The sequence below is a fragment of the Lactuca sativa genome, chromosome 2 (assembly GCF_002870075.4).
Source record: "Lactuca sativa cultivar Salinas chromosome 2, Lsat_Salinas_v11, whole genome shotgun sequence".
Lineage (NCBI taxonomy): Eukaryota > Viridiplantae > Streptophyta > Magnoliopsida > Asterales > Asteraceae > Lactuca > Lactuca sativa.
The window spans coordinates 56,171,297-56,181,155 of record NC_056624.2 but is presented as its reverse complement, the minus strand read 5'-3'; the positions used below and the strand labels follow the sequence as shown (position 1 = coordinate 56,181,155).

At 36.1% G+C, this 9,859-nt stretch overlaps 1 protein-coding gene across 1 annotated transcript; it reads right to left on the bottom strand.

Annotated features, from left to right (window-relative positions):
• Positions 1 to 3,862: 3,862 nt before the first annotated feature.
• Positions 3,863 to 8,210, bottom strand: LOC111907189 (uncharacterized). Its single transcript, XM_023902988.1, has 9 exons — positions 8,080 to 8,210; positions 7,964 to 7,976; positions 7,752 to 7,868; positions 6,195 to 6,822; positions 6,004 to 6,128; positions 5,317 to 5,573; positions 4,887 to 5,227; positions 4,510 to 4,784; positions 3,863 to 4,330 (listed from the first exon to the last, which is right to left on the bottom strand). Exons 1-9 carry the CDS (start codon positions 8,208 to 8,210, stop codon positions 3,863 to 3,865), a joined length of 2,355 nt encoding a protein of 784 aa, XP_023758756.1.
• Positions 8,211 to 9,859: the final 1,649 nt, after the last annotated feature.

Genomic DNA, 9,859 nt, shown 5'->3' with positions numbered 1-9,859 from the left:
ATAACCTAAATACATTTATTGGCTACCTTTTGGGTTTCCAATGCATATAAGTAATTAATTGTTGAAACATTGCCGCCAAAGTAGTATAATCATTTATTATGTCCAAGTCTATAATATGAGCTCACTGTTAACACAACGTCGCGGGCATATTAAACAAATAAAATAATCATTGTTGGTTGCATTAAAATATAGCACATGAAAGTAGGGTCGAATCCTTAGGGACACAGCGTAACGGTCAATGTCTTTTTGTATCAAACACATTCTAGTTAAGAAACGGAAAATATAAAATGGGGTTTATGAATTAACTAAAAAAACTAAAATTTGCAGTGATATTGAATTAAACAAAAATCAATATTAAAAACGATTTCAGCTCAGCTGTGTCTTTCCTAATCATGTAACTAGTTTAGATCTGGTTATTCAGAATGTGTAAAATTCCCAACAATACCCAATACTTTTCATAAGCTCGGAAGCATAAAAATATGATTTTTACTGTTTATGTTAGCGTTAAATCTCAAACACATAACTAATATGATACTTGTTACTTTTTACCAGTAGACAAGAACAATTACAGATTCTATTAATTAATTCACTAGAATGATAAAACCCTAGCTAGGTGATCAGACTAACAAGAATTAAAAATCAAACGTTCATTAAGCTCAAAATGGAAAAATCTAGATAGAAACACAAAACAAAAACAAGATCTGAAAACTAATCACACCAAAAGTACTAGTCTATGTAGAATTGAAAACTTCAGACATGGCTAAAAATGAAAGTAAACTAGATAAAAGAAAATTGTATTGATAAATCTAAATAAACTAATCGAATGAGATGATTCATAGCTTCAAATCTACAGAAATCTCTGAAAGATATCAAAAATCATCTTCGGAAGGGTATTATATCGTCTGGAATCGTCTTACCTCTGGATCTGATAATGAGGCTCGTATTTATAAGCAAGACGGAAACTTCCGGAGAAAGAAACTGCAAAATGCATTCATAGGTTGAGTATATACAATCGTAGATTTTCCAATTTTTTCTAAATATACCCCTAAATGACGCAGGATGATATTTTTGAAATTTATGGAACTTCGGACCATTTATGCGATCACATGTATGCTATTATTGATCGTAGGTTTTGGGTTTTTTCTTCAGATGACTTATTTTGACCTTGGGAAACTTCGTGGCAAAAATGCGATCGTAGAAAAAACATGCGATCACTTATATAATCGCATTTTTTCCAATTTGATCGCATTTTTGGTCTTTTTCATTAACATGAAAGTCATCCTAAATTTCTTCTAGTTTTTAGAAAATTTTGAATCTCATCAATCGGAGTTACGGTTCTTCATATGAAAAAGATAAAACATTATAAATAGGTGGAAATATGTAGGTGGCCTAAAAAGAATTTAGAATAAAATAAAAGAAACTAAAAATACTTCACTCTTTTTTTTGTTCACATTATTGGATTTCACAACGATAAAGCTCCAATGAAATCACTACCTAGACAATAGTCTCAATACTTTTATTATAGATTCATAATTCATATTTAATTAGTCAAACCAAGCTTAAGCAAATAATTTCCATGATGAATTAAATTTGTGAAAATAGTGTATTTTTAAAAATAATTTCACGAAAATTTGTTTATAAAAACTTAGCTTGACCAACCCTCCTTTTTTTTCCGAACTCGTCCAGTAAACACTGTAAACTCCATTATGGATAGAAAATCCAAGCTTACCTCTATGATTCCACTATCGAATGATCTATCTCATTATACCACACATCTTCTTTGTCTTAATCAACTCTTCATATTTAGCTCGCTTGGTTCTTGATTTCGACTAGAACTTGACTTGGATTTAACTTTGAATTGCAGATTTCTTCAAGTTGTTTGATGTACCATTTCTAACAAATATATTGATTGGGCACGAGTTTTTACTTTAAGGCCCACCATATCTTCAATACTGCAAAAATGATAATAAATTGTGGGTATAACAAGAGTTCCCTCCCAACCTCAAAAGGCACATAAACGAAGGGTTCGATACTTCAAGGAAAAATAAGGGTTATGCAATCTAGGTTATTTTTAAGGCATTTAAGGAAATTATTTTCAAAATACTTTTCGTTTTTCCATCCCACACTTCCATTATAAAAATTGTCCGACTCATATGTTGGTTCATGTTGAAAACATGTAAAGCACTTGAAAATATAATTTTTAAAATTGATTTTAATGTGACTGTTGTTTTCGGTAACCATCACACCTCATCTTAACAGAGCTATCGAGTGTAAAAAATATCCTCATCTCACGTAAAATTATTTCTCAAATTTTTTGATTTTTTTTTAATTTTTAAATACAGAAAATAAAAAAAAACTAAAAGAACTAGAAATAAAAATCTTTTTGGGTTTTTTTATGAATGAAGAAAATATAAGAACGGAAAATAAAATATTTTTTGACTTTTTCAAAAAATATATATGAAAATGCAATGTAGAAAATAAAATGCAAAATAAAAAATAAAATTCGAAAAATTTAGTATAAAAAACTGAAAATTTAAATTTTTTTAATTTTTTAACAAAAATGCAATTTTTCACATTAACCCCCTCCCCAAGCTTATAATAATGCATTGTCCATAATACTCAGAGAGGAATGAACAACTCAATAAAGCTTATAAAAGCAAAAAGGTGCAACTACAAATGAATGTACCTGATAAGTTTGTAGATTTATGATTTTGAAAAATATGTAAAAAATATGAATTTCAGCAACTCTGTCGATCCTATGATTTCCCCAAGCTTGCTTGGAACAATGACCATCTCTATGCCCAACCAGATTTACTAATTGATGTGGTTGGGACTTCTCTAAAGCTCAACTCTCTTCCTTGTGACTCCGGATCCCTTCAGATATGGCAATATGGGTGGATCTGGAACTTGTTCAGCAAATTGGAAAGACTCTAGATTGTCTTCATATAAGTTCTTCTTATTTTCAAACTTCTTTCTTTTACTGGTCTTCTTTTTCTTTCTCGAATTCTCCTCCTTGAAAATTTTAAATTCTTTTCTTTTCAGATTTATACCCGACATCACCTTTCCCTCTTTTTCTTTTCCGAAAATCATTTTTCTTTTCAGATTTTTATCTGATTCTTCCTCATCAAATTTCAGTTCCTCCTCTTCCCCAAACTTATCTCTGTTCAGCTTCATATCTGTTATGTCTGATAAATTCCTATCTACAAATATTCTATGCACATATATATTAGAAAACTCACAACAGCCCTTAGATAAAGGACTGTCGGTTCCCAGGTAATTTATAGAAATATTATCAGAAAGAAAATTATCATCATTTTTTTTTGAACGGCAGCAAACAAATATATTAAAACAAAACTAGCAAGATGCTAGAAAAACAGACCATTAAGACTGAGTATGATTTTGAAGCCAAAAACTCTAATTAATCATAGCCTTAGAGTTATGAGACGAGAACCAACAAAAGGAAATATCAATAATGGAATAAAAAATCCTATCTTTTCAAAGCTTATTACTACCATTATGGAACGTCCAAAGCACCCAAATAACCATAGAAAATACCGAGTTAGCATTCGCCCGTTGTTGCCTAACATTAGGCCTTGCATCAATCCAGTCCATCGTGTCTCTCATAGTGAGAAAAACATGGATATCCAAAGCAAGACAAAGACTAACCCGCCTCCAAATTTGAGTTGTAGTTGTGCATTGAATAAACAAGTGCAACACGTCTTCAGTAGCATCGTGATACAATGGACATAAAATCGAGTTAAGATCCACCCCTCTCTCCACCAACTTCGACCTAAAAGGGAGCCTATCCATCAAAAAAATGCCAAATAAAAACATTTATTTTAATAGGAACTGAGCGATTCCATCAAGTGGGCAAGGAACCCGACGGAAGTCTCGAATCATCGATCCAACTCCTAGTCGATTTAACTGAAAAGCACCCCGAATTATCAAGATTCCAAAACCATTTGTCTGACTCCGTGCCAAGATAAAATTCATCCAACAAAGACATCAAACTTGCAAGCTGCTCCTGTTCAACCCCTCCTCTAATATCACAATGCCAAGCAAAAACCCAACTCGTCGGAGACCAATATTCTCTAACTAAAGAACTTTGATTAGAAGCTAGTGCAAAAAATATTCCGAATTGCACCATAATAGGAACATCCAAGCACCAAACATCGTGCCAAAACCGAATAGTAGCTCCATTCTCAGTCACTCTAGCCATGACATTCGAAGGCAGTAAACCACTCCCGTGAAGATGATTAATAGACCCAACAATTTTTTTTCCAAACACCACCACCGCTTTGTATTCTCGAGCCCCCAGAAAAACCTTCCTCTTCACCATAAAAAAACTTTAAAAATTTCACCATAAGGCTTCAGGCTCATTAAAGACACTCGATGTCCATTTATATAAAAGTCCTAGGTTAAAAGCATCTAAACTACCAATACCCAAACCACCCTAGTCAAAAGAGTTTAACGCCAAATTCCTCTTAATACAATGAATACGTTTTATACCCTCTTCCATACCCCAAAAAAAAGAGCCCTCATATTCTCCAAAGCTTGCAATACAGCAACATGAGGCCTAAAAGTAGATAAGTAATAAATACCAAGGCTACCCAAGACTGACTTAACAAGACTTAAACGAACACCAATAAATAACAATCTAGCTTGCCAAGATGCCAATCTCTTCTTGAAGTGATCTATAATTATTTTCCATCCTTTAACACGCACCAAAGATTCGCCAACCGGAACACCAAGATACACAAATGGAAAAGATTCAGTCGAGCAGCCTGTAAAAGAAACGAGATTGGTGATTTCAGACCTACCAATCCCCATGCCTTATAGACTATATTTAGAAAGGTTGAGATTTAGACCTGAGACTAAATAAAAACATCCCAACACCCGAATCAAATTTCGGACATTATTCTCATTCCACTCTCCTAGAAAAATAGCACCATCTGCATAAAACAAATGAGAGATAGCTAAATCATGTGACTCAAGTTGGCCCCCCCTAAACACAACTTCCGACACCGCATCCTCCATAGAAATATGAAGACCCTCCATAGCAATAATGAAGAGAAAAGGCGACAAAGGGTCACCTTGTCTCAACCCTCTAAACAACTGAAACTCATCCGCAGGGAAAACATTCAAATGTACTGAGGAACAAGCATTAGAAAACATCGCCCTAATCCAAGCCCTTCGTCTTTCCCCAAAACCAAGAAACATCATCCTCCTGTCAATATAATCCCAACTAAATAAACCATACGCTTTTCAAAATCAACTTTAAAAATCATCAATTTCTTCTTATTGTGCTTGAACCACCGAACCATCTCATTCACAAGAAGAGGACCATCTAGAATTTGGCTGGAGTTCAGAAAAGCAGATGGCTCCAACCCAATAACATCATGCAGGACCGGTGCTAACCTATTAGCCAACAGTTTAGCAATAATCTCAAAGTGTATGCCAATGAGACTAATAGGCCGATAATCGTTGATACGAATAAGATTCTCAATCTTAGGAATCAATGTAATAAAAGAAGAATTACACCCAATGGGAAACCAAGGATTGACACAAAATTCCTGCACAAAATCCACCACATCATCACCCAAAAATGCCTGAGAAACCGGAAAGACAATCCATCTAGACCCAGCGGCCGATCCAACCCACAATCCCAGACCGCACTCTTGATCTCTTCACTAGAGAACATTGAATCTAGAAAATTAGCCTTACCTGGATCAAGAGACCTGAATCTATCACTCTTACGGCCCATTGGAGCTCATTTATAATGTTGGAATTTAGAAGCATAAAAATCATAAAAGGTTTTTTTAACTAAAGGGGGGTCCGCAACCCGCTCCCCATCAATAGAGATGACTCTAATAAGCCTCTGACATCTTCGCTGCTTCAACATGGCATGAAAAAAAGCTGAGTTCTCATCCCCCTCGATAGCCCATTTAAATCGAGCTTTTTGAGATGAAACAAGAGACCGATACTTTTCCAAGGAAGCCGAACACTGAGAATAGCCCTTCTCTCCCGAGCCAAATCATCACACGAGCCACCATCATCAAAGGTCTTATCAATATCAACCGATCTAGATAAGAGACGGTTACTAGAAACTCTAGATTCCTCCTTATAACCTGCAACCCATTTTTTTATTCGGTCTTTCAAGAATTTAAGTTTATTTTTTAACACAACAAACTTACTCCAAGACCTGTCAACCACGAACTCCTTGAAAACCTCTTTCACCATATCATTAAATCCATCAAGCTCTAACCAAGAGTTGAAGAATTTAAATGATGAAGGACCATAATCCACCAAAGACACATGCAAGAAAATATGGCAATAATCAAACCACCTTCTATCCAGAACCGAAACTTGAAGGTGGTCAAATCTATCATAAAAAGCTTCATCTACTAGAAACCTATCCGGCTTACTTAACTTCGAACCAATAGCATCGATTCTAGTGAACCGCTTCCCAATCATAGGCACATCTATGAGACCCATATCATCAATAAAATCATTAAAATCAGAAGTCGTAATAGGACAAAGAACCGACCCCATTCTTTCAGTCCCCTCCCTAACAACATTAAAGTCTCCAAAAAACATGTAATTCCCCCCATTCCTCCTTTTAAAATCCTTAAGATATTGCCACAGGTCAAATTTTTCCCAGACACCTTGAGGAGCATAAATATTAACCATGTAATAAGGAAAACTAAAAGGAAACCAAACTCCTCCAACTATAACCACATTATCCGTACAATGAACAGTGCTTTTCAAAAACGCATTAGGTCCCGAACATAAAGAATACCCCCTGAGAGACCCTGAGCACAACTATACGCAAAATCAGAACAAGGATTACCCCACATACAACTTTGAACAAATCAATTTTGGACATTCTAGTCTCCTGTAACCCTAGAAATGACACCCCATGATGGATACACAACGAATGAACCCAAATTCTTTTTAGAGAAGTTCAGGTACCACAAAAATTCAATGATAGACAATTCATTTATCCACTTTTAGCACACCAATGCTAGACAAGATTTTAGAAACCTTATCCTTATGAGATTTCATGTCATACCCAAGAGTATCACCCATTTCAAAGTATTTTTTCAAGACATCCTCAATATCCTCTACACCCATCGGAACTTTCTTTTTTAACAACTTAGAACAAACATGCAAATTAGAGGATCTCGACGCCAAGGCGGTAAGATTAAAATTCCCATGTAGCTTCTCACGCTGGAACCCTGGAGGTTGAGATAAAGATTCTGAAGCCCCACCCCCACTACACCACCCTATCAAATTTCCTCCTCAGCCTGCGAATAAACCCTCTCGGGACTAGTCGGCGACTTCACCGATGCATCAACTGGGATCGATTTGACCCGCCCGTCATCTTCAAAAAATCTATCCGCCTTCTTCTTCCTTCCACTAGTTTGAAAAAAATCACCTTTTCTATCTACAAAACCGGCTCGTCGATCAACTAAATTTGGAGTGCTATCCACATTAAAAGAATCCACCAACTCCTCATCACCTTACCGTCTTGACAATCCTTTTGTAGATCACACACATCTTCACCAAAAAAAATCATTGGCTTCCTCTTCATCCGCCAAGTCTGAAATATCCGAGCCAACCTCCCCCTCTTCCAATATATTCGGTTCCCAATTAGAAATTTCACGAACTGCCACATCATACTCAATAGCTCAGGCAACCAGTTTAACTATATCATGGATCAAAGTCGGCTTAGAAGTCCTAATACGCACCCTCTTCATTGCCAATGGATCGTCCCCATCATCATCTAGAAAGCATACATTACTGCACATGCTAGCCACCATAGAAACAACATCTTCATTCCATGCACAACAAGGCAACCCAATCATCTAAATCCACACAACTCTTTTCTTAACAAAAAAACCCATTTACAATCGGCCTAAACAAAGAGAAATAGACCTTAATACCATTACATTTCTTGAACCTGGCGCAAAGTTCTGCAGATAAAAATGTCAAATATACCCAATCACTAGCAAAATACTTGATTTCAAGATCATCAAAACCTTCTTCTTTCAATAACACAATTTTTTTTGAATAAACCTAATATCCCTGAGTTTCGCAAACACTGAAGCCTTTAAAGACAGATTATTGCATATTTGTTTCCCAGATAAAGCACACACATTAGGTTTAGGCCCTTTCAGCCCATGCATTCCCTTGCCTCCTTTAACCATAGTCGCATAGGATCGAATCCCCTACCCATTAAGTTCCTACACCACCTAATCACCATGCACATGAGAATTAGACTGCCCCTTACAATCAGGTTCTTGCTGAAAACGTGCTACTCAAGCAAATAGATGGTATGAACCCAACCAAGTATCTCTAATCTTACTTTCCAACAGTTTCTCATCTGACACTTTAATGAAACGAACAAAGGCAAAACGTTTACCTAATTTGGATAGTTACTTTGCAATGTAAACATCAGTCACAGTCCCCGCCTTTTCACATGCATCCCATAATTCCTTCACTCCGAAATCAACAAAAAATTCGTCACATAAAACGGGGAAGAAATCTTTTCAATCAAATGTTGGTTGCCGACCTGAGTCCGAGACCGACTCCCAGACCCATTCCCAACCATCGATATCGCCAAAAATAATCACAAGAGAAAAAAACCCCGGTGTTTGATCCTGCCGGAGAATGAAGAAGACGTTGGAAAGAGAGACCCGAAATAGCCGGACCTTTAGGGTTTGAAAATTATCATCATTAATTTTAAAATTAACCACTTCCTCATCAAATTCCATTGAAATCATGCCATTAAAAAACATTTATTATTGTTTTTCCAGTTTTCATAAATGGCCTTCCCAAAATGATATAAAATGTATCTGAAGTGTCCAAATTTCCCATATCCAGAATATAATAATCATTGGGAAAGATTAGATTATCCACTTGGACAAGAACATCCTCCAGTACATCTTTTGGGAATTTTGTCGAGTGGTCAGCCAATTGGATAATTGTCCCGGTCTTTTGTAAAGTTCCTGTAATGCCTAGTTCCTGGTATATATTTAATTAAAGATTAATTCACTTTTGTATAGAAACTCGAAGAGTTGGAGGCCCCAAAGTCATCGAGTAGGAATGGAATTGGACGCGGATTGTAAAGTCTACTCGACGAGTTGAGAGCCTCAACTCGACGAGTAGGATTGGCAGAGTGAAACCCTAATTTCTAGGGTTTTACACTCTATTTTAACACCTTAACCTCCAAAGGTTGGCCTCATTTATAGCCTCCAGGTCCAAAACCCTAATGCCTTGTGTGAGCTTGTGAGTCATTTTTTAGAGAAAACTTGTGTATTTGAAGCTTGTAGAAGAAAAAGAAGCTTGAGGACTCAAGGAGTGAGTAGATCCAGAAACTTCACCCCATCCACGTTAATTTTTGGTAAGCAACTCTCAAACTTGCTTAATGATTTTTTAGATCTCTTTATTTTCACTTTTATTGGGTTTTTGGTCCAAATATCTTGATCCTTGGGAAATAGACGTCCCAAGTGAGTATACTTCCATATCTAGGACCTTGAAGGGCTTTCATGGCATAAAGGTGCAAACTTTATGGACATTGAAGCCCCATGTAAGATTTAGGATGTCATTTTGGCCTTTTAAGCTCCAAAAGGTCATGCATGGAGAGAAGGTCAGAGACTTTACGTGTTCATGTACTCTCTAGGGTCGAGAATTCAGTTTGTAAGGCTTAGCTTGAGGTATTAATAACTTTTGGATCAAGATCTAGGTCTTAAAGAGTTAGGGTTTGAGCTAAATCCATTAAGGAAGGGTATTAACAGGTAAATTTGGAACTTAGATCGGATAGGAGCTTCATCCATTAAGAAGGTCTTAACAGACT